At 38.0% G+C, this 25,946-nt stretch overlaps 1 protein-coding gene across 3 annotated transcripts; it reads left to right on the forward strand.

Annotated features, from left to right (window-relative positions):
* The first annotated feature begins 2,737 nt into the window (after positions 1 to 2,737).
* Positions 2,738 to 25,343, forward strand: LOC121737677 (protein O-GlcNAcase). Of its 3 annotated transcripts, XR_006037176.1 has the most exons (23): positions 2,738 to 3,041; positions 3,158 to 3,209; positions 5,818 to 6,046; positions 7,904 to 8,008; positions 8,284 to 8,446; positions 9,709 to 9,837; positions 10,459 to 10,602; positions 11,934 to 12,048; positions 12,776 to 12,861; positions 13,276 to 13,448; positions 13,972 to 14,335; positions 15,104 to 15,207; positions 16,127 to 16,218; positions 16,853 to 17,024; positions 17,735 to 17,909; positions 18,259 to 18,312; positions 18,464 to 18,651; positions 19,698 to 19,786; positions 20,405 to 20,535; positions 22,445 to 22,593; positions 23,032 to 23,197; positions 24,488 to 24,662; positions 24,796 to 25,343. XR_006037176.1 is itself a non-coding variant. In XM_042129346.1 (22 exons), the coding sequence occupies exons 1-22, from the start codon at positions 2,978 to 2,980 to the stop codon at positions 24,610 to 24,612; spliced, it is 3,069 nt and encodes a 1,022-aa protein (XP_041985280.1). In that variant the 5' UTR covers positions 2,738 to 2,977; the 3' UTR covers positions 24,613 to 25,343. The 3 variants fall into 3 exon arrangements, 2 of the variants coding, with proteins under 2 accessions (XP_041985280.1, XP_041985281.1); XM_042129346.1 differs by having other exon boundaries at positions 24,488 to 25,343; XM_042129347.1 differs by having other exon boundaries at positions 15,110 to 15,207; positions 24,488 to 25,343.
* The last annotated feature ends 603 nt before the right edge of the window (positions 25,344 to 25,946 follow it).

The raw sequence follows: 25,946 nt of genomic DNA on the forward strand, positions 1-25,946 counted from the left end.
AGTCTCGTCTTTTGAGCACTAGATGGCGCTTTTAGGACTTTCTCCGGTTAAAGTTAAAGCTAAAGGACGCCATATTTAACTATAACCATAACTTTAACTTTAACCACGCCTCTGGTGCAACCTAACCATGAGATTAAAATTAAATTGTCAACGTGCCGATAACTTCCGACTGGACGTCAAATAAGAGTTCTGCTGTAAAGCCCTTTAAAATAATTTTCGCCGTTTTTTCCACATTTTCATCTGTTTCTTGGCTATGAGCTATCTAACTCTGAAAGAATATTTCAAAATTTCAAATCGGATTAGTAATTCCTGACTTTAGCACCTTCAAACAAACAAACTCTTTAGCTTTATAATATTAGTGTAGATAAAAATATCGATACTAAAATCTGCATCACACCACATCACTAGTGCTTTAGTTTGATAGTTCACGGAACATTAATTTTCGTGAAGAATATTTTTCGTGAAGAATAATTGATTTTAAAAAAAAAAACCGGTCAAGTGCGAGTTGGACTCGCCCATGAAGGGTTCCGTTCAGATTTATTTCTATGAAAATAAAAGGTTTTTGATTTATTTTTATGATCTGATCTGATTTAATGAAAGTTAATTAGGTTTACCATTTATGACGTATAAAAAAACTACTTGCTAGATCTCGTTCAAACCAATTTTCGTTGGTAGTTTTTATAGTAGTGTACATCATATATTTTTTTAGACTTATCATGCCCCTACTTTAGAAATTAGAGAAGGGGGGGGGGGGGGGGGGGGGGGGGTGATTTTTGAAGACCTATCCATAGATACCCCAAACCCGATCCCGCTATTTTTTAAATTCACAGTATCGCTGCAATTTTTGTGCGTAATTTTACGTACAAAAATTGCGGCGTAAATTGTAAACAAAAGTCAGCATTTAGTTCACGATTTACGGCGTAGTGAAAACGTGTAAGCCGTGGAGTGCAGTGGAGAGGGACATACGACCATAGAGTACTAACTCATAGAGGAAAATAATACACGGGAGTAACTTATTTACAGGGTACATATACGACTGACAATTTTTGCGCAAATGAGCAGGAATTGGCGACATGTGCCACGCTCCATAACATCTCTTACTTCTAAAATCTGATGGCAAAAAGTGAGAAAATAAATTGACTCCAGCCATAAAGTTTAATATATTTTCCGCTAGGTTTTTTAACTTTATGGACTCTTGCAATACCGGGGTAATAATTTCATCCTTTTTTATTCCTATAATATTTTGTGTGTGAAACATGCAAATATATCCAATAATCAAGGACATTTTTTGAAAATCTGCTGTCAAAAATTGCCATCAGATTCTGATATATAGTTCGACAAGGCTGCACGGCCGTAGCTAGGGGGGGGGGTCCAAAATCCAAGAAAATCAATCAATTATGATTTTTTTTTTACTTTCGCCCTACCGGCTAGGCTGTAACCAATGCTGCCCTACCTCAATTCTGACTTTAGCTACAGTCCTGCAAGGCTGTTTATGAACGTGGCGAGAAAAGGAACTAACGCTTCTATCTTACTTCTAAAATCTGTGCTTCTATCATACAAAAACGTCATTTTTGACAGTACTCCTTTACCAGCAGCGCACATTGACTGACATTGACACATTCAATTAAAGCCTTGTCGAACTGTACCAGATACCTATCAATAAGTGATCCGCGCGCGGCCTTTTAAGGATTTATACATATAAGGTCCAAGGTCAAATTGCGTACTACGTCCAATTAAATTATGAAAGTACTAAATATGTAAAAAATTGGACACCCAGACACTTATAATAATTTTTTATAATAGATTTTTAAAGAACTATTCGATATTTAATTATTATTGAAAAATTTTTGTTGTAATTTGACTACCGCAAATGGCGGCCAAGAAAGCTCGGCAAAGTTATAAATGAAGGTGACGAAAAAAGGAACTAACGCTGCCACATACAAAAATGACATATTTGACAGTTCTTCTTTACCAGCAGCGCCCCCGCCCAAGTTCATATAAAGTCTTGTCGCACCCTTCGAAGGATAATTTTCATAAATTTCAATTTGAAATATTTCCCCAGAATTACCGGTGAACCCACTTTTTTTGGGCTTAAAAAATCGCAAATCGTACAAAAAAATTGATAAGCAGTTTTTTAGATGTTTATCTTTGATACAAAGTTACCAATTCTGACGAATTCTCAAAAATTGTAACACTTCCGGCAAACATTACGTATGATAAATGGAAATTTTAAAATTAATTATTTCACGTAACTTATCGGTAAGGTATTGATTTTTTAGTATCAATCGATGCAGGATGTTATATTCTACTATATATTTCGAATTTAGGTCAGAATCTTTGAATTTATAAATGTTTTAAACATCCTTAAAGTTTTTATTTTAAAATTTCATTACAGGGTAAATGACTAGTAGATTGGAGAGTAACAGTCATTGGAAAAAGCACAAAAACACAATATTTATTAATGTTGCTTTAAAAATTGCCTGTTTTTAAAGTAAAAGAACGCCTGATTTTAAAGAAAAACAGGTAGTTTTTAAAGCAACCTTAATAAATATAGTGTTTTTGTGCTCTGTCCAATGACTAGAACTGTCCAATCATTAGTCATGTTCATCTTATAATATTTTGGTAAACCATTAAAAATATATTGTGATTTGTGGCTGTATGTGCTGGATGCTTGCCATCCAAATAGTCGAATATCAATGAAAAAAATAAGACTTCCGATCAAACGTCAAATCGAGGCCGCCCGTCATCGGTCTCAATTTTTTGCTATTATTTTCCACTAAAGCGAATTACGATTCGCGAATCCTTAATTAGTTCATTTAAATGTAGGCCGCACCAACCGGCATTCGAAAATCGTAAAAACTGTAGGTTTATCTTATACATAGGCGCTATTTTTAGTTATACATTACGTAGGTCGTTTTACAGTTATCGCTGTTGTCTGGTGATTATTGTTTAATCTACGCTATCAAATACATTAAAAATGTCCGAAAGCTCTCCAGAACATAGTTCCAAACGCAAGGATTTCATTTGCGGTGTAGTTGAAGGTATGTTTGTCTTGATACAAGAAATCAAACATGGCCTGCAATGGAAGAAATGGCTGGGTCGCCGAACTTTCGCCAGCTTATGTATTCACTACACAGTTTGCTTTTACTTTTTGCAGGCTTTTACGGCCGACCATGGACCACCGAACAAAGGAAAGATCTATTTATAAAGTGAGTATTAAAAAAATAAAAGTTCTGATCGGAATTTCGCAGTCTTTATGAATGTGACTCTGATTCCTGACATAAAAATACACATTTTCTGATGTTTTTCAAAGAATATTTAAACTTTGTAAATCAACAATAACTTCTATTTAGTCGTTTTTAATAATGTGATTTGAAATGTTATCAAATATCATTAAACTCTTTAATCACAACAATAAGAATTGCTATTCTTATTGTTGTGATTAAAGAGGTAATCTAAATTGAACAATGAAAATCATGAAAATTGGATCTTTAAAGTTACAAAAGAAAGCTTAATAGCTTCTAAATACTAATTTTTATAATATTTTTTTATCAATCTAATTTTATGTGCCAAACTCTTGTAAGACACGATGAAAATATATAAAACATTAACCCGTAAATCATGGGAAAACAATAGATATTCTATTGTGTTTCGTTCAACGGTGAGTGTATGGGGCTTGATGAATTAAACAGTTTTATTTGTAACAGTAACAGTTGTATATGTATAATAGTCAAATATTGTTACTAGCTTTTGCCCTTTTTATACAATCTTTCATCCCCCATTTTATCCCCTTACGGCTGTTCCCAATATTCAATCTATCTCTGGTTTGACATACAACCGATCGCAGCTAACATTGAATTGACATAAAATATATGTCTCTAATGTTTAATGTGAGCTATTCCTATCTCTAGTAGGGCAAAACCAGAGATAGATCAAATATTGGGAACGGACGTTAGGGGTGGATCCTTTCTTAGCAGATGCCTACGTCATAACATCAACCTGCATGTTTTTTCAGCCCAATCCGTCCAGTGGTTTCGGCAGTGCGTTGATAGATCACCATGTCAGTCAGTCACCTTTGAGTTATATATGTCGCAGCCGACTGGTTTAAATAGCCGTTCAATCAAACAGCTAGCCCTTAGACTGAATAACACCATTCAATCACACGGCTAAACGATGTTTCGGTTTCAGCCAGTTTCGGCCAAAGAATCTAGTTTCGGCCTTAGTTTCGGTTTCAGCCAAAATATAGCCAAAACTTTCGGCCCCGCCGAAACTCATGCGTCGTTCAGTAAACTTCGCAGTTAACTCGTGCTTGATTGTCAGCGAGGCTCTGGCTCTGTTCGCCATATTAGTTAGTTATCAAAAATTAAGTAGCACTTCGTTTTATTTTCATTAAATTGTCTAAACTTATTATTGAAATCATATTATTGACTTTTATTTCTACGCCAAACGCAGGCCTTTTTAATATGTAACATAACTGTTGGCAAATTACGTGCTATTTTAACAATGTTTCCCAAACAAATGATTTAGTAACTGCTATGATAAATTGATTATAATATTGTGTATGAACTTTATTTACTTAAGAATTTTGTTTGATTGTGAGATTATAGGATATATTAGGATATATCTTGCGAGATTTATCTAGTAAATCATCTCGCCTCACTCTTTTCCTTTTACTACGCTTTTTAATTTAAATATTTAAAATTAACTTTTAACTATGGATACGCAATCTCTTAGACCATTCGTATCCTGCTAGAATCTTATCTAGCCCACTTCCCCGTACGCTTCACTCCTGCGGCCCTCAGTATATTTTTCAAGTTTAGTAGCAAAACGCCTTCTGGAGCAAAAAAAAAATGTAGGTCAACTGCAAGTTTGCTTAGTAATTTCGTTTTGGACTTCGACCGCGGTGGCGTCCATGTTTCCCATAAAAATAATATACTGCAACTGATTGTGTTTTCAGTAGTACGTTGTTAATGTCTAAGGAAGGATTTCACCAATCACACAACTTGGTTTTATAAAACTTAGTTCTCATTGAACGCGTTCCTACGGGGATGTAAATCTCGTTTTGTTTGAAATGGATTTCATAATCTTCTTTTAATCACGATTAATAAATCTAAGTTTATGTGACGTCACGCGATGATTTTACATTGTTTTATCATTTTGGAGCCTTGTCACGTTGTTTTATGAACAAAATAGCAAGAAGCGATAAATAAGCTAACCAAACGCATCTGTGAAAACTGTCATCTTAACCATTTTTTCGTCTATGTTTTTCTATCTATCATGGCACCACACTGACAGGACTTAAATGTGTTTTATGAAGTTAAAACTCGAATATTGGGCGTTCAGAAGATAAAAATCGGATTTGCTGTGAACGAGTTTAGTTTATGTTGGTGAAATACAATTGATTGTTATTTAATTAAAACGTGTTTATGCGTTTAGAACCGGTTTAGTGTGCGCTAAGCGCGTTTAATTTCTTTGGTGAAATAGCACCTACTTGGAATCGTATTAAAACGAAATATAGTATAAAAAAGTTTTTAGGGAACATATTCGAGTCTAAGATTAATAATTTTTATTTAAGAAATATTGCAAAAAGTAAAAAATTCAATGTGGTACTTTAGTTCAAAAAGTTGTAATTTATGTAAAAAATCAATCAGTAAATAATCGTAATTTTAAATGTTTTACCAAGTTTCGGTTTCAGTTTCGGCCGAAACTGAGAGAATGGCCGAAAGTTCGGTTTCGGTTTCGGCTGAAAAATCAGTTTCGGTCGGACACTAATATCTAGATTCCATTCCAAAGATAATTGTTAAACAATAATTTTAGATTGAAAAAATGGGGCCTAGACATGTACGTATATGCTCCGAAAGATGACTACAAACACCGTGCTTACTGGCGTGAGCTGTACACCGTAGAGGAGGCTGAACACCTGACGTCCCTCATCTCCGAGGCCAAGGCTCACGATGTGACTTTCTGCTATGCCCTCTCACCGGGCCTGGACATAACATACAGTAGCCAGAAGGAAATAACAACACTCAAAAGAAAGTTGGAACAGGTATCCTTCCGTTCCTTCAGGTTTCCTTATCTTATGTAATAAAACAAGTTTATTAGTCTTTGCTTACATTAAGATTAATTGATTTTTGAAGTGAAAACTTCTTTAGTGGTGTTGAGCACTTTTGTGGGATGGGTAAAAACTGTGAAACTCGCGTCAGATTCTCGTGCTGATCGAAAAACAGTAAGACGGTTGGAGACACGGAATATATAAGTGTTATATATTCCGTGGTTGGAGAGTAGTGTTGTAACATCGAAATCGATTAATCGAACAATCGATTGTTTTTTTTCGATTGTCGATATTTTTAATCGATTGTAAGGGTTTCGATTAATAAAAAAAATCGATTTTTAACCCCCGACAAAAAAGATGGGTGTTATAAGTTTGACGTGTCTGTCTGTCTGTCTGTTTGTCTGTGTGTGTATCTGTCCGTGGCATCGTAGCATCCAAACGGGTGGACCGATTTTGATCTAGTTTTTTTTTGTTTGAAAGCTGACATGATCGAGAGTGTTCTTAGATATGATTCATCATCATCAGCCTGTTCAGTGCAGAACAATCAGGGTTTATCTGGTTCATGAAAGGCCGTTGCCAACTTGTAGTCGTTTGATGGGTTTTATATTCCATTCTAGTTCGTGATATTTGTGAATATACAATATACGTATACACATAATAATGTGAAAGTTGCCCTGGTGCTGCAGCATCACCTGGTAATCAATAGGATATCCAACTCCTCGCCAACTTAGAGCAGAGGTTTCGTGTTTGGGCTCATTTTAATTGCGACAACCAGTAAGAAGTAGATAACCAGTAAATATTTACATGCTGCTGCTGCAGCATCACCTGGATTCTATAGGAACCGAGCTTCGTATGAACCCAAAGTGGAGGTTTCATGTTTGGGCTCATATTAATTTTATTATATAATTAATTTCTTAATATAATTTTATTATAGAAATAAAATTAAATTAAGAAATTAAAAAAAAAAACCCGCCAAACAACTTTAAAAAGTAATGAAATAATATTAACTGCCTTTAAGTTCAAATAATTCCTAACTTGTGTAAAGTAATATTTTAGTCCATAATTGTTGTCAAGGTGTGTCGGGGGACTCCCAAGTAAACTACAACCTACAACCGCCAAGTCGCTGATTATCTCGATTCAGTTAGCTGTGAATTGATCCTTAAACTTGTTATGTGAAATCAAACATCTACATTAGCGGTCCCCCGCCGCTAACTGAATCGAGATAATCAGCGACTTGGCGGTTGTAGGTTGTAGTTTACTTGGGAGTCCCCCGACACACCTTGACAACAATTATGGACTAAAATATTACTTTACACAAGTTAGGAATTATTTGAACTTAAAGGCATTTAATATTATTTCATTACTTTTTAAAGTTGTTTAGCGGGGGTTTTTTAAAATTTCTTAATTTAATTTAAAAATCGATTTTCATAAAAAGTGGGTTAAAAATTTAATCGATTGTAAGGGTTTCGATTAATTAAAAAAAACGATATTTTTTTTAAATCGGTTTTCATAAAAAATTTGTTAAAAAATTTTTGTAAGGGTTTCGGTTAGTTAAAAAAATCGTTTTTTTTAAATCGATTTTCATAAAAAATGGGTTAAAAATTTAATCGATTGTAAGGGTTTCGATTAATTAAAAAAACGATTTTTTAAAAATCGATTTTCATAAAAAATGGGTTAAAAATCGATTTTCATAGAAAAATGGGTTAAAAAAATAATGCACAACGTTAATAATCAAGTTTTCACTTCTGCCGGCTCCCGGAGTGCAACCCACCTTTTTTTAATTATTAAATGATAAAATAATTATATTATGTTACTTAGACTTTAAAGCATCTTACTGTCACTTTATTTTAGGTGTCCCAGTTTGGTTGCACCTGCTTTGCTCTCCTGTTTGATGATATTGAGCCCGAGATGAGTGAATCTGACAAGCAGATATTCCAGAGCTTTGCTCATGCCCAGGTTAGTAAAATTTGAGTATGAAAACTATAATTTTTTTTTAATTATAGATAAAAATTATGTGTAGTTATTTTAAATGGCTCTCTATGAGAGTGACATGGTCATAACTCATATTGTACGAAACATAAAAAACAGAGATTTTTTTTTTATATTCACAACACAAAATTGTGGTACATTAATACTTGAATGATCTCTAAAGATATTAACTCGTCTGTTGTGTATAATGTGTATTAGTCTTTAAGATTCTAAACTTTAAACTATCATGATAATATTTCCAGGTATCAGTGACCAATGAGATACACCAGCATCTTGGGTGTCCTCGTTTCCTGCTTTGTCCGACTCAATACTGCTCCACCAGAGCGGTGCCGACTGTCAACAGTTCAGAGTACCTCAATACGCTCGGTGAAAAACTGTCTAGGGAGATTGATGTTATGTGGACAGGTGAGTGACTAGTCAGAGTAAAGACATAACATTATAGTGAAAAGAGAGAGAGGGCTAAAAAGCCGTCGTCCCCTCGAGTAATAACATAAGGTCCAATCTTATGACATAAAAAAATAATCTTTTTCACTTTTCTGTTCCACTCTAAAGAATTTTGCCTTTTATTTGTGTTATAGAATTTCCTGTACTAAATCTATTTAACAATTAAAAGTTACTACTGAGTTACATTTATATCACATGTAATAAATAAGCACAAACACAACAAGAAGAGTAAATAAGTATTTATTTATTAAAATTACGTGCTAATACTAAAAATATTTTTACAACTATAAAACTTAACAATAGGCGCTGTGGTGTCTGCCATTTACAGTAAGGTGCTAACAACCTGCAAGGCCAAATATGTTCTGATGTCCACAAATTTTCCATTTTGTTTACTATGTGTCGTCACAACATGCTATAAGACTTAAGATACTTATATGATTACTCGTCAAGCTTTTGGGTGAAGTTTTGTCTATATTGATTTTCTTGATCGGAATTAACTCATCATTATTAGACTTGAAGATAGATACTAGAAGTTATTGGTTTAGCAGTTTGAAAAGAAAACAGACAGACAGATACACACACGAATAACTAAGAGTTGGCCGTTTTTTGCCATTTTATAATTATTAGTCTGGATCTGGAATTTTGTAGGATCTTTAGCCTAAAATAAAATAATATAAATCCATTCAAAAGTATTTCCTTACAAATAAACAAAGAATTGAACAAATACATACTCTAAAACAGGGTTTCTCAAACTTTCGGCTCCACGAACCCCTGTTAATATTTAGGTGACAGCGTGCCCTCACTAAGTATTGAAATCCCCCCCCCCCCCCCCCCCCCACTTCCACCCCCCCAAGAAAATTAAAAAATGAAGAAACCTGTTGAAGAAAATAAGATTTTTATTTGAATAAAAGATAACATATTATTATTATTATAAAGTGCCAAAAAAGTGCCGCGCGTGCCTGCCAGTTATCAAGCCACCATTAGCGCGCGTTCAGACGTGCGCGTTTTCTGCGCGTTTTTTGCTCGCGCGGATTCAGCACAATTTATGTAAAATTGCTATGGATGATGAATCCGCGCGAGTACAAACCGCGCAAGTCTGAACGCGCGCTTACTGAAATCTTGTCGCGAACCCCCTGCCGTCGAATGGCGAACCCCTAGGGGTTCGCGTACCCCACTTTGAAAAACCCTGCTCTAAAATATCAATACATATTTTTTTCTTTCAGGTCCGAAAGTAATATCGAAAACGTTGACGACTGAGTGCATCGAGGAAATAACTCAGGTTCTGCGAAGACCTCCTGTCATCTGGGATAACTTGCACGCCAATGATTATGATCAGAAGAGGATATTCTTGGGTAAGTCATCTTATCCCTTTGTTAATAATAACATAATTATAACTATTAAATATTATTGACTAGTTATTAATTTCGGCAGTACCGTAAATAGCCTTTTTGCGCCCTTGTTTTTCTTTTGAGATATTATAGGTACCCAGAGCAATAATTATGCTATGTATAGACTTATTTTATTTCATTCAGGGTGCTAAAATAAAAGATGGTGTTGACTGTTGTTAGACCAATTATTATAATATACTAAGAATTTTGGTAAACATACTTTTTTTTAAAGAACTGATATGGGCAAACAAGCAGGCGAGCCGTCTGATATCAAGTGGGCCTTTCATCTGTTACTTATGAGTATACCACCCACACTGTGCAGCACTGGCGCAGTGGGAACTTATCGGGAGCAAAACGAAAAAATAATAGTCCTGCCTGGTCTGGCGATTTTTGCGCCCCCAGAGTCTACGCCCTGTGCCTGGGCACCGGTGGCACCACCCTATTTACAGCACTGAATTTCGGATAGGTTTCTCATATTTTTATTGTAAAACACAAAAGTCGTGAAATGCGACACCCTCATAAGCTGTATGACCTCAGTCTCTCTTTCTCTTTACAATTCTTGTAATATATTTTTATCCTTTTCAGGTCCATACTGCGGTAGATCTCCCGAGCTCATACCCCTGCTGCGAGGAGTTCTGTCTAACCCGAACTGCGAGTACAACGCTAACATGATCCCGATATGGTCGCTGGCTCACTGGGCCAGCTGCAGCTTGGATGCGCCTGCGCACAGTACGTATTATTAGCATGGTTCCAAAGAAAACCAAATAGTTAAGTTCTGAGACATCATTTCATTCAAAAGCTGTTTGAACTACGTCAAAGTCAAATATTTTTATTCAGAACGAACTTAATACAAAAATATATAAAAATGGATTTTCAATTGTGTTAGTAACGCTAAAACTCGAAATCGGCTGAACAGGTTGGGCTAATTTTAGTCGTAGAAGTCCAGAGAAGGTTTTAAAGTGACACGAAGTTCACCGGGACAGCTAGTACAAAATATTTTCTGAACGTCGAATCTACAATGATACCTACCTGGTTCAAAAACTGAACCCGCGTGAGAAACTCGCACGTGGCCAACTTTGACAAAAAAGAAGGAAAATTATGCCTTAAGAAAATAACAATGCACTTATTATACTATGTAACAAAATCATGCCTTTGTAAGAAACGACTAGCTTTGTTGTAGTAGTTTCTTTGTAAATTGTAATAATAGGATTAACCCGTCGATTGTGGAAAAACGAGACACAATAGAATTTCTATAGTGTCTCGGTCTCTGGCGACCGTATGGGGCTTGATGAATTAAGATTAATCTTCACATTGCCCCATTTTCTTACGCCGGTTCTTCTCGCCGGGTTAGTTCCTGAACTGGTGGTAGGCCCACGGAGCTAATACAAAGAGGAGCTGGCCTAAGCAACCGTGCACTGTGATTTTCAACTAGGTCCTGATGTCATCATTGTGGGCGGGGCTTAAGTCAGTACACTTTCAGCGTTTGTCAGGTGCACACGTAACGAGACTCCCAATAAATTGGTGTTTTTTGCGTTTTTAACAAGGAAAGGATGAAGTATTGTGTTTTACAACGTCGAAAACACTCAGACAGACGTTCTGATATTTTTCATAAGTTTATTACAATAATCATACTTGAATACTAAAAAGCGTTATACACTTAGTCTTAAACACATTTAATAGCTAAAACCATGATTATATAGCATAACTATTTGAAACGTAAGAAAATATCCAGGGCCGTAGTACATCCCATAATATTCAAGACAAAATGACATCTAGTGTAAGATAGTTGAATTACGTAGTAACATCAACATCGACCTAAGCTAGTAGTTTTGCTTTTAGCCGATAGATGAAATATTGAGAAGTGGGCGGAGCATGACATCCCCTCACCCCGCAAATTGTCACGCGTCGTTTCATAAGGAAACTTGATTACAACACCTCCTCTTAGTATTAGCTCCATGGGTAGGCCTCATGTAGACGTCCTAAAAGTGTTAACTTTCTTTAAATATTAATAAATATATATTTTGATTTTGATTGCAATAAATATTGGATATTATGTACAGTGGAAGCGGTATCATGGGACATCCGTCTGGAGCGCGAAGGGGAGAGGGGTGTGTGTGAAGACGAGGCGCCCGTCAGTCTCGGCAGACATGTTTACCATCATCGACAGGCGCTCAGGTGAGATACCAAGGCCTTGTAGAAATCTGGCAGATAATAAACTATTGAATCTTGATATGATATAATCAAGATAGTAGAGAAGGATGGTATATACTATTTAACCAGGAGCTCAGGTAAAATTTCACTGCTTTGCTTTTACTCAGCGGTCATATAAATTGACGCGCGGTTATATAACGCCTCCGTGGTCGTATAACGCCTTCGTAGTCTAGTGGTATATAGCGCGGCTCTTGACTCGGAGGTCGTGTGTTCGATTCCCGCGTTGGAAACATGTTATTTCCAAGTTTGGTTAGGACAATGCAGGCTGATTACCTGATTATCTGAAAAGTAAGATGATCCATGCGTCGGATGGGCATGTAAAAATTCGGTTCTGATCTCTCGCCAGTCGTGTCGGTCTCCCGTCCCACTGGGTTATGAGAGTAAAGGAATAGAGAGTTCTCTTGTGTACTGCGCACACACTTGGGCACTATAAAATTACTCCTGCGTAGCTCCTGGTTTCAATTAATCTGGCCACCGTTACCGAAACCGGTGTGGGAGATATGAATATGAATATAAATGGACACTTAAATTGAGCTAAGGAGTGGAGACTTGTGGTTTTTTTTCCTCTAAAAAAATTTTGTTTAGTTTTTTTTTTGAGACAAGCTTAAGTTGCTTTGAAATAGTATGGTTTTTTGTGATATTTTTACTCTACTAATTATATGTATATCGTAAACAATATAACAATTTTCAGGCAAGCTATCAATGAGTGGCTTCCAGAGTTTTCCATTCCGAAGACCAGCCAGGGGCCAGTTATAAAACCTCAGCCACCAGTCTCGGGTATATTATGAATATATTATTTAATATGAATTCTCCCCAATTTTTTTGAACTATCTGAAACTTTACAGGCATATATGTCATGTCAAATATGCTGAAAAAGTTGGCCAATAAACAAAGGTATAAAAAATTACAACTTTTTACGTTTTAATTTGTTGTATACATTATTTAGTCTTTGAATCTTGGGAACATTGTATTGCTTTCCATTGTACTATCAGAGAAGTTGATTCCTATGCAAATCGGGGACCTAAGTAGTTTGGTTGCGTTACGTCAACCCCAGCTGACAGATCACAATTAATATTGAATTGACATATTCGACCAAATAACGTTGGTCTGTCAATTGCATAGGAATCATCTTCCTCGATGGTACCTTTTTATTAATAAGCGGATAATGAGTTCTATTTTTCTGATTGTCAGTGCCTCCAGTACCGATGGTGCCCATCGTCCCTTCAGTCAACACCTGTATGTCGCTGACCGGCTCCGTGGCGACGAGCAGCACCGCCTCCATCCCCACCGTGCACACCAGCCAGCTGCAGGCGCTCGCCGACGTGTGCTCCGCCTCGCCCGACAGGCCCATCACGTCCACTGGGGTCAGTGTGGGACATAAAGTTAATATACCTAGCGGAATAGAGAAACAAAGGCCTGAGCAAGAGAGATGTCACTATCAGAAACACTGCGTGGTAAAAAGAGACGTGTGATACATGACAGCAGAACTCTTTTTTTGACGTTCAGTCGGCACGTGCCGCACGTTGACAATTTAATCTCATAGAAATCATGATCAACCATGCTTGTGTAAGTGTATACGTACACATATTTTTACACACAGATAATACCAATTTCGGTTTCGTTTGACAGCTCGAGATTGTTGCTCTATTCCGCTATGTATATTTACTTTATTGTGTGGGACGTGGGGTGCGTGTGGGACGTGTATTGTGTGTGTCAGATGTGGGGTGTGTGTGTAGGACGTGGATTATGCGTGCGGGATGTTTATTGTACGTGTATGTCTACGCATGTAGGATAAAAACAATACAGCCTAAATGCTGCCCATTCTTCACAAGATTATGGTATTAAAATTAAATGTTACATGAAACTAATGATTAATCTTGTCCACAGATATCGTCCATCGAAACGCTAAACCCGATACCAAATCCAGTCATGAATTCCCTGGTTTCACCGACTAAAGTCATCCTCAATGAATCCATACCTAATCCCATCATACCGCTGGCCAGTTCAAACATTGCTCTCCCATCAGAAATACCCGTTTCAACTCTACCTGTACCAATGCTTGGACTGAAATCTCTAGACACTGACGCCAATGAGAAGATAGACATTAATGAAACATTATCCAATGATAGTATATTAGAGACGGCTAGTTTCATTGAAGAAATCAAGAAGGATAAAGAGGATGATGATATTATTGTGGACGATTTGGAAGCAAATGCGGAGCAACAGCAGAATGGAGATATGAGTTTAGAAGGTGAGATTATAATTTTATATTTTCTTACAGATTTTCTCTGAATCAACATTAATATGTCAATTCAGATGTCTTCATTAAAAAATAGAATGATTTAATTGAACAGTCATTAAAGTACACTGACCTCCATTATACAAGTATGCTGGACTTATGATACTTAACTGTTTTTTGTGCCTATTTGAAGCGGAATTAGCGCGAGCGCCCCTAATGCGGGCGAAGAGAACTAAATCTGACGTAACTTGTAAATGGCCACTTAATCGCTATTGGTTATAGATACTAGTATTAGTTCCAAGTACTCCCACTACTGCTAATCAAATAGGCACAAAAAATAGCTGTCATTTCAAAGGGTATCACAGGTCCAGCGTACTTGTAAAATGTAGGTCAGTGTTGAAGTAGCTTCTTATGAATAAACAACACTACCATATTTACAAATTATTATTGTCCTTTTCTATTAACGTATTAGATTAACGTATTAGACAAGAAATATTTGTTAAAAGATCCTTTAATGTGTTTCATTTTCATTTCATAATCCCATTTCATTGAACTGTCCAATTTTATTGCCACATAATATGTAAACATGACCCGTACCACGAAACGGTTTTGAGACTCAAACAATCGTACAAGAATGTTGCGTCCTACTCTTACAAACGTGAAATGACGTTGTTAGAGCAGGACGCGGCATTCTCGTCCGATTGTTTGAGTATCAAAACCGTTTCGTAGTAGGCTAACTGACTACAAAGTCAATATATAAACTTTTTATTTTATTTCCAGAAACAGGTGGGTCAGCAAGTCCGACGCGTGTAGAACCGTTGGACGTCGATCCGCCGTCCGCCACAGCTGACTCCGATGTTGTTATGAACGATGGTGCTAGCGAGGTAAATACTACTGTTGTTGTGTTTGTTACAGTTAACATATAAACAAAACTATGTTACACAAATTATACTCATTAATTGGTATCTTGACAATTTTTTAATTAAACAATCACATCACAAAGAATTGCATGAATAAAGGATTGTAAAAATAAAGGAAAAACATTTGGATACATAGGAAATATGTGAAGAGCTTATCAAACTCTTGCTTCTTATGTAAACACGAGCGTTAGCGCTATCTAGCGTACATTCAGCGCCATCTGTTAACAGAAGTTGGAACAAAACTTAATAAAACATTACGTAATATCTAACCCAAACATTTGGTCCTTCGAGCCGAATCTGAACCAGTGACCTATGGATCTTCAGTCTACATTTTTTATAACAATTACAATAATTTGTTTACATTCTAGCCACACAAGTAATATTATAAATACGAAACTGTCTTGTATGTTACAAGTCACACTTTGCAATTTTGGTATTGAGACACTTCTAAAGACGCAGGAATGTTTTTATTGAAAATAATACGATTCCCGCGCTATAATGGATTTTACGAAGTTACGGAGAAGATAATTATGTAGTAATTTATAACATTTACTAGCTGCGCCGGGTTACATTGTTTTGCCATATAAAGTATTTCGCTTTCTTATTTTATTGAAGTGACTAAATAAGTATGTCACCATGGCAACGTCCATCGCTATCCCGCCGCACAAACAATGGTCGCCCTCAGTGTCGAGTTGTAATAATTGACTATTACTTATTCAACAAATGCACTTATCAATATAAAAAGTAACCGATTCTCAGACCTACTGAATATGCATATGAAATTTGGTAAAAATCAGTAAAGCCGTTTAGAGGAGTACGGTAACTAACATTGTGACACGAGAATTTTATATATAAGATTATAAAATTGTGTATTTTATTGCAGAATGGTTCTATGCAAGTGGAGCCGAGCAACAGCCCGCTAAGCGGTGACATGATGGTCGAACCTATGGGGGAGGCCACTGATGCTACAGACGAGTGAGTTACTTCTGTTTATATTTTATAACAATCTAGTATTCATTAATTTTCTTTATGACGTAAGTTCCCTTAACATTAAACTTTTCGTTTAAAGTGTAAAAAATTCGTAATAATTTATTACAAAATTTTGACCCGTCATTAAAATGGCCGCAATACACACATATTTTCCAAAATAACCTTTATATCTTTATTGTAGACTGTCGTCGGTTAAAAACTTTCAACATTTACAGCTTAATATCTTTGTAAAATTAAAGTTAAGCAAACAGTAGATATATCTGATTGCAATCTTAAGTTACTAGCAAGATATCTCATCTCTCTTTATAAATGTAACAAGATTGTAAAAAGAACGTAAATTATTTATTGTTGGATCGAAGTTCATTATCGCGCGTTGCGAAAGGAGGCTAGACGGAAAAAGTTGTAACGACACATTTTTATTAGTTCCTTAGCTGCAGGGGCAGATGGCGTTTTTGACAATAAGCAGCGAAATCTACCGGACGTTTAAATAAATTTTATTACAATTCCACAAAAGTCTCGTTGTTAGTATTCCTGGGCGCCAATAGATGGCGTTTTTTTATAACTTCGTTCCATCCGGGTGTCCCTTGACACATCTCAAGTTTCTATTTATTACTTACAGGGCGGTAGAAGGCATCAATGCCAACTCTCTTACCTGCGATGACCTCATTCTACTCTGTGACCTGTTCTATCTGCCGTTCGAGCACGGCTCCCGAGGTCTGAGATTGCTACACGACTACCACTGGCTCACCACGCACGCGGCCAGCATACTGCCACGAGGAAATAAACCTGAGGTATTTGATAGTAATATATTGATTATTGGCCTACTAAAATATTTACAAAAAAAAAAATTAAGTCGATTAAATTTATAAAGTAAAATTCTGGGGTAGCCAGACCTTATTTTTATAAAAGTTGAAAGTTTTCTGTACATTTCTATAGAGATAGGATTTATGAACGACCAGCGACTATGAAGTTTCGGCTGCAATAAACCCGACTTCAAATTGTACGTTATTAGGAATTAAAATTCCATATCTCAAAAACTGCTGAACCGATTTTGTTGAAACTTGCAGTATTCCCTAAGTTGAACAATACCTAGTACAACAAAGAAAGAATCACTTAAATCGGACTTGTAGTTCCGGAGATATGCGTGCAAAAACATAAAAACATACATTTATACACTTTTGAAATTTGGCACACTTGTTCAGAAGCTGCTATAGATTAACATATTATACAAAAACTGGACAGTTCAGTAGCCTACTGAACTCAAAACGGTTTCATAGTATGAGAATGCCGTGTCCTCTATCAACGTCATTTCTCCTTTGTTACAGTAGGACGCGGCATTCTCGTACGATTCGTTGAATCTCAAAACGGTTTCGTGGTACAGCCCCTGGAAATATTACATACATACGCGTCGAATTGATAACCTCCTTTTTTTGAAGTCAGTTAAAATAAACACCTGTTAAAATAAACACCCTAACTTAAAAAAAATATCTCTACGTTACAGACAAGCGAATGGCGTCGGCGGCAACGTCGGTTTCTATGGTGGGGGGCGCGCGTGCGGCGACTCGCGCGGCGTATAGGCGCCGCCGCTAACAGAGAACTGCAGACCGAGTTACGGCCTTATCTGTGGGACCTGTGTGGCGTTATCGAGCTGCTAGCGGCTTTCGTGAGGTGGCTAGGTGAGTATGTGTGAAAACATATTGAGAGCTGCTGACGGAGTTACGACCTTATTTTGGGGATCTGTGCGCTGTGATTGAGCTGCTAGCGGCTTTCGTGAGGTGGCTAGGTGAGAAAATACTTCATACACCAGGTCCGGTGACGGTTAACGGTTTCATTGAAACCAGACGAGTTACGCAAACTCCAAGACACAAGAACACTGTAGCGGCATTTCTATTGTTAGAGTTATTAGTAATTACCACTGTCTCATAAAAACCAAGACGATGTGTATGAATGTCAGTTTGGTAAGATTTCAATATAATTGTTTTACGATTATATTTATTTATATGTGATTTTATATATTTGTTTCAGAACTTGGAAAGTTCCCACAAAACGTAACCAACAACATTCAGGGCACGTACACATGTAAGTTTATTTTTGTATCGGCCGCACCGTACGCGCCGCATTTCGTGTAATAAGTGGCGCGTTCGACGTTTACGGCGCGTACGGCGCTGACAAATGTGCAATCAGCTTTAGTCACGTCAAGTATAGCTAATTTTTATATTGTCCTACCCAGGGTTTTCACGTGGCTGGCGCGAAGCGTTCGAGAGCGGCAACCAGGAGCCTTGGGTGTTCCGGGGCGGGCTATCGGCCGACCTGCGCCGTCTCCTGCCCGTAGAGTGCTCGCCCGTGCCGCACGCGCACTGCCCGCCGGCGCGCCTCCCGCTCGCCGTGCGACCGTACGCGCCCGCTGATGAAAACGCGGTGCGTATACGCTGTTATACAGTCATTAACAACTGTAGACGCGGTTGATCTGCGTACACGTTAGCGTGCGTGCGTGCGAACACGTCAGCGTGCGTGCGTGTACGTCAGCGTGCGTTAGAGCGGAAACCAGGAGCCGTGGGTGTTCCGGGGCGGGATATCGGCCGACCTGCACCGCCTCCCGCTCGCCGTGCGACCGTACGCGCCTGCTGATGAAAATGCGGTGCGTATACGTTGCTATAAGAAGTAGCCTTACTTAATGCCTGTAGGCGTGGTTGATCTGCGTGCATGTTAGCGTGCGTGCGTATACATAAGCGTGCGTGAGAGCGGCAACCAGGAGCCGTGGGTGTTGCGGTGCGGGTTGTCGGCTGACCTACGCCGCCACCTGCCCGTAAAGTGCTCGCCCGTGACGCACTCGCTCCTTACGCTCGCCGTGCGACCGTACGCGCCCGCTGATAAAAATGCGGTACGTATACGTTGCTATAGAGTCGTTAACAACTTTAGACGTGGTTGATCTGCGTACACGTCAGCGTGCCAGCGTATACGTCAGCGTGCCAGCGTATACGTTAGCGTGCGTACGTTTGGCGAACACGCCAGCGTGCGTGCGGACTGTAAGTATGCGTAAACGCTTCCGTACGTGGTGCGTACACGTGAGCGTGAGTGCGTGCGCGCTCGTACACATCCGTAATAATATTGCGTATTTACATTGTTCGTGCGTAACAATATTGATGAGATGTAAGATTGCCGTCCCATTCACTCGCATAGACGCATCCTCGTGACGCCGAGACGTGTTCCTCGCCATAATTTTGTCGCATGTGCCGCAAAACCGTATATTGCGTATGTCAAAATTATGTCATGTCATGGCAAAACTACTAGCAGGTGGTTTATATTTGGATTTTGGGCACCAGTCAAGTTGTAAAGGTCATGATAATATGACATTATTGTGAAAATCGCAATAAAAGGTTTGGCAAAAGTTACGAACACTATTTTCTCTAGATAGATAATTAATATGTACATACCTACATTTTAAAACCGTTGTTTTTTTGCAGGTATGTGCTATATGTCACAAGACGTGTCGTGACGGTTCGGATTGCAGCGATCTCTTCCCCAGCGACTTACAAACGCTTCCAGCTGATAGGTAATCAGCAAAAAAAAATTACTCTCATTTACTTTAACAGTTTAATATGACAGAAGCTCAATTAAGCCAGTGTTTATATTTTTTACTAGTATAGGCCACTTTATTTCCGGCGTAGTGTATGAGTCTTTTGTATAGAGTTCACTGTGAAAGTAGCAGCTCTGAAAGAGTGTCTTTTTTAAACTTGTATGGATAAGTTCATGACGCTGGTGCGCTTGCCCATACAAATCACCAAAAAATATATAAAACTCAGTGGGCCCCTAGACGATCAATTTTATTGTGCAATATCATTGAACAGTACTTTGAACAATTTATTTGACAATAAGGGTGGGTTGCACCAACTTACTTTAACTATAACTTTAACCATAACAAAATGTCTAATGAACTGTCAGTAAAAGTCCTTAATGGACGCCATATTTGACGATAACCTTAACCTTAACTATAACTAAGCCTCTGGTGCAACCCACCCTAAGATTGAAAGGCGTTCAATATTAACCCTAGACGGTCAATAATATTGAACAATACATGATATTGCACAATAAAATTGATCGTCTAGGGGCCCGCTTAGTTTTGTTACACGTTGTATGGCAAATTAACGTTCCTATTCTTATTCTCACCCAGGTTAGTAGTACCATTCCTGACTCTGACGCCGGAGTTCTGTATGGTAGTTGAGGACGACGGTGGGTGTTTGGACGACAACTGTGATGAAGGAGACGACCCCGAGTCGGAGAAATCTGATATTAAACCTACTGGTGAGTTTTTAACTCATGAAAGATTTAAGTTAAAAGTGTTATAAAAGTAGTCAAAGGGGGTTTTTATGCCACGTGGTCCCCTAAAATTAAGCTCTATTATTTTTTAAATTACAAACTATACATTTTAGTAAGTAATTGCACTTTAAATTGCAAAGTTATCTGGCACCTCAAATATCCGAAAACGCCGCTGATTAAGGTGGCCTTTCCCAAATAAATTTTACGCATTGGTTTTAGAATAGAATAGAATAGAATATACTTTATTGTGCACACAGTTACAATAACAACACACATAGGTATAACAGAAACACATAAAATGACGAGTACACAAAGGCGGTCTTATTACTAAATAGCAATTTCTTCCAGACAACCTTTGGAAGTAAGGACACAAAAAGCTGCTAGAGAAAGGGCGTTGTGCTTAAAGTATATTATTATTTAATTATTACAATAACCTCTAAAAGTAAAACTTAAATACTTAACATTAATACATTACATATACTTAAATGAAATAAATACGACATACATAATACATAGGTAATATTATGCAATACTACATACAAAATACAATAAAATAAATATTTTATCAGCAATATATACTTTATATTATAGTATAATACATATAATACATAAATAAATACTATTTAATATATACACATACAATAATGTACAGTACTGTTATAGGTGTACTTTATTAAAGTAAATAATATATACATAATATAATGTCATGCCATGCTATGAACACATATTGAGGTAGTATTCCTTAAGGGAGGACTTAAATGTATTTAAAGTTTTAGAGAGTCTCACCCTGGTAGGGAGGGAGTTCCAGAGTAGAACAGACTGTACGGAGTAAGAGGAATGGAAATATTTTGTGTGGTGGATCGGGATATCAAGAAGGAGATTTTTAGATGAACGTAGCACCTGTCTGTCGGGTAGGCGGAAGTTAAAGGAATCCTTCAGGTATTTTGGGCTGTGAGGATCAAATAGGATGGTGTAGAGGAAGGAAAGTGCCCGGGCATTGCGTCGAAGGCGGATTGGTAACCATTTTAGTTTATTCCGGAACTCAGATATGCGATCAAACTTCCGCAAGCCAAAAACGAACCTGATTGACAGATTCTGAAGGCGCTCAAGTTTGTTGAGTTGGTCTTCGGTCAGGTTGATGAAGCAGGCATCTGCATAGTCGAGGAGGGACAGAAATAATGATTCTGCTAAGGCTACTTTAGTAGGTACTGGCAGTAAATACCGAAGCCGCTTTAGGGAATGCCACGTTGAGTACACCTTCCTACTAATCTCCTTCAGTTGATATGACCAGGAAAGATGCTCATCAAAGTGAACGCCGAGATTCTTGACAACCTTACTGTATGGTATAATTACACCGTTTATAGACACCGAGGTTTTACTTTAGTTTTTGTCTTATTGTTATAATATGTTCTTGGTTATTACTGAATAAGTCGCCTCTTTTTTTTCGAAAGGGTCTAAGCTACTGGTCTGGTTAATACCATGATAGTTTAATCGTGGCTATAACTAGTTTGTTGCTAGTTGGTTTGGAGATAAACATTGAGGGGGCCTGGCCCCCTCCCCTAAAGTCACACGACGTGTGACATTCTAATCAGGCAATGAAAGTCGCCACTGAAAAAGTATAACTTGAATGAACAATTAAGGCGTAAATGGATGAAATGGGTACCTAACAATTTGAAAATTCACGGTTTTTGCATAAATGGACGCTTTAGGACCGGGAAAATTAAAAAAATAGCTAGATATATATTAACTAGATGATATAACCAAATCATAAGGGAAAATATAAGTAATTGTCCGCATGATATAAAATTTTAGCCATCTGCTTCATCCACTAACGTCTTCAAATACTATGACGTCGTGTAATTAATCTGGCGCTACTAAAAATTTGCTTTTTTAGGTGTGAAACCAGAGATAGTGGGGTACGCGTGTGCCGCGTTGAACAGTAGGGAGTTCTACAAGAAACAGGAGATAGCGTGGATACCGGAGATGTGTAGGAAGTACCCGTTAGAGCTTACAGAGAGAGAAGACTTGAGTCAGGCAGCTAAAGTAAGTAAATCAATTTTTATTTATACATTCTGCAATAATTTTATTTTCTCAATATGCTGCACTTATAAGTTTTTCATGATCAATATACAGTATATGGTGAGACTTGAGTCTTTAACTAAGCAGTGTCCCGTTGGTAGTTCAAGACACCTGCACACTTTGTACAGACGTCATGGTTATAAAATGTTTTGTCCGTCTAGCTGAAGCTAACGGCAAACGTTTTTGCTTAAGACTGTACAAATTTGTTCTTTAAATGCGTGAACGAACAAAACCAGAACATTAAACCTGATAAAAAATATGAAAAAAACGCTTTCTTCTATTTAAATGGGATCGCTTGGGTCTTGTAACGCCTCAGATGTTAAAAAACAAACTCATCATGCTGCTTCCCTCATTATCATTAACGCTATTGTACTCTATAATCATCATGACATTATTTTTCAGGAGTGTATCCGCCACTTCCACGAGTTCAGCAGTCTTGAGCGCGCGCCTGAGAGCGTGCTACGCGCGCAGCCCGCTCTACTGACTTGCTGCGTGCTACCGATGGTGTCGGACCCGCATGCACCTGCCAGATTGTTGACGTGTCTACTAGCGGCGTTACGAGCGCACGGTATGTAGATTAATTAGGTAAATGGCACGTGTACGCAGGAACGTGTACGTATAATACGTATGCGCACGGAAATGACGTGCATGCAAAGTACACATACGTAACGACCTGCTCGCATTATACGTATAATGCGGTACGGTAAAGAGATATACGCTCAAGACAAGACACATACATATGCACTCGACACGCATGCTAATACGCATGCGCTCGGCTGACGTGTTGCGTGCTACCAATGGTGTCGGATACGCACGTGCAGGCCAGATTGTGTGACGTGTTTTCATGATTACGTCAACGCATACAAAATACGGACGGAACGCGAAGGAATAGTGTGTCATCGGTAATTTAAAATAAATTGCGGGCGTAATCACGCGGAATTTACGCTGCGTAACTTCGGCCTAGTGTGTTTAGACACTAAGACGTATACGCATGCAAATGAGGTGCACGCATAATACCGTTACATACGACTGAACTGCTGCTGCTACCAATGGTGTCATATCCACACGCGCCTGCGAAATAGTAGAACTAGCGGCGTTACGAGCTCACGGTATGTAGATGTTCAAGATAGATGCACGCGTGCAAATTATATATACGCTCGAACGCGCATGCAGTATGCGTATACGCACGCAAATGACGTGCACGCAAGTAACAGATACGTACGCTCAACCCGCACGTATAATACGATGCACGGCGAACGTGCCTGCATATTACCAATGATATCGAACCCGCACGTGCCACCCAGATTGTTGATGCGTTTGCTAGCGAGCGCTCGGTGTGTAGAATAATTTCGTAAATGCGCATGGAAGCGCGCCCAAATTACATGTTGTAGGTACCATCGAAGAAATTGATTCATAGAAAGTTGACAGATCTGCGTCTGGCAGACTCAAGAGGCCGGGTGCCATCGAAATTCTCATACATACGTAATACCAAAATCATTTTCTCATATGAAAATATTTAACATGTTTGAGTTATTTTTCAGCTTAAAATAGCAATTACCTAGGTTCCTGCACAAAAATTTACTACAAAATATTTAAACACTTTAATTTTTTTTAGATGGCACCCGGCCTCTTAAGTAATAAAATAGGTCCGCCAAACTGCCTATGAATTAACTTCTCTGATAGTACCATCGAGGAAATTGATTCCTAGGCAGTTGACAGACCTAAGTCATTTGGTCGGCTTATGTCAATTCAATGTTAGCTGTGAGCTGTCGTCTGGGTCTGATGTAACGCGACCAAACTACGTAGGCCCCCCATCTGCCTATGAATTAACTTCTCTTATAGTACAATCATTTTCCAGGTGCGAGCGGTGTCCACGTGTGCATCAACGAAACGGACCACTACCTACAGCAGTTTTACACGAAACTCGGCTTCGTGGAGGCAGCCCGGAGTGCGGGGAGAGTGTTCCTAGCGCGCGCCATCTAGCGCCCGCGCGCCGCGCTGAAACTCCGCCGGTGAGGTCAGCGGTATATTGAGTATGGCAACACTGACTATAGCAGTATGTAGGATATGTCAACACTACAATGACCCATTATGTAATTGACAATTATTATATTAAGTTATAAAAACCTGCAAGTAGCGCTGAAACTCCGCCGGTGAGGTCAGCAGTATATTGAGAATGGCAACACTGAATATAGGTTATGGTAACAATGAATATAGCGTAAGTGGATAGGATATGGCAACACAATGACCCATATATTATGTGACATAACAATTAAGTGATCAGAGCCTGCGCGTCGTACTTTAAAATATTAACACTTACCCCGTGTGAATATAGTATGGCAACACTGAATGTAGTATATAGGATATGGCAACAATACAATGACCCATAATGTATGTGACATATTTAGTTATAAGAGCCTGCGGCCTCGCTGAAACGTCGCCGCTGTATGGCAACACTGAATGTAGCAGCATAAGTGGTAGGATATGGCAACATTACAACGACCCATATTGTGACGTAATTATAGAGACATAAGTTATATCTAGAACCCGACTGCCATTTTCAGAATATCGACCATAAAATCAACTATATAGAAATACTATAAACTAACAACCATATATGGCAATACTAAAATGTTGGAACAGCGCGACATTTTCACCGATAAAATCCAAGTCATGACGTCCAAGCAACGTCAGGCGCCTCTACGTCGCTGCAAAGCGCTGTTTTTCTTAAAGTTAAGTTTAAAACAGCGCTTGCAGCGACGTCTTTCGACGTTCGGGAAATATGACCGTTGCCGAAAAATTGCGAAAATTTCTTTGCGCATTATCACTTTGGGAGCACTGTACATGTCTTTTTTACTTGCGCACGAAAAAATCCATCATTAACAATTTTATCATCCATCAATTAACATCCATTATTATCAGAAATAATTATTTGCCTCAGTCTCTATAAGGAACGCGGCGCTGCATTGGCAGAAAAGCTATGTAAAAAAATGATCTTTATTCATAACACAAATACAATATCTTTCATTCGCATTTAGAAGTAAAATTATTTATTACTTTCCAAACAACGATCAAATCGGACAAGATTTTATTTACTTATACCATGTTATGTTGTGTAAAAAATAAAAATTATGTTTTCATCTGAACTATTTTATTATATTTAATTTCTTTAAGGTCTTTATATTAGATAATATTTTCTGCTTAACAAATCAAATGCTAAATTTAGATAAGATGCGGCCTACTTGTTATCTATCAGACTTTCTTTGAAGGTATATAATTGTATTAAAACTTTCTGCTGTAATACAATTATATTATGT

This window comes from Aricia agestis, chromosome 21, assembly GCF_905147365.1.
Source record: "Aricia agestis chromosome 21, ilAriAges1.1, whole genome shotgun sequence".
Classification (NCBI taxonomy): domain Eukaryota; kingdom Metazoa; phylum Arthropoda; class Insecta; order Lepidoptera; family Lycaenidae; genus Aricia; species Aricia agestis.

What these genes read in the sequence shown, in the direction of transcription:
- LOC121737677 (XM_042129346.1), top strand. Translation starts at nt 2,978, where the DNA reads ATGTCCGAAAGCTCTCCAGAACATAGTTCCAAACGCAAGGATTTCATT. An exon ending in CACGAGGAAATAAACCTGAG is followed by an intron (nt 17,025 to 17,734) that starts GTATTTGATAGT and finishes TCTACGTTACAG; the next exon opens with ACAAGCGAATGGCGTCGGCG. An exon ending in ACTTGAGTCAGGCAGCTAAA is followed by an intron (nt 22,594 to 23,031) that starts GTAAGTAAATCA and finishes ATTATTTTTCAG; the next exon opens with GAGTGTATCCGCCACTTCCA.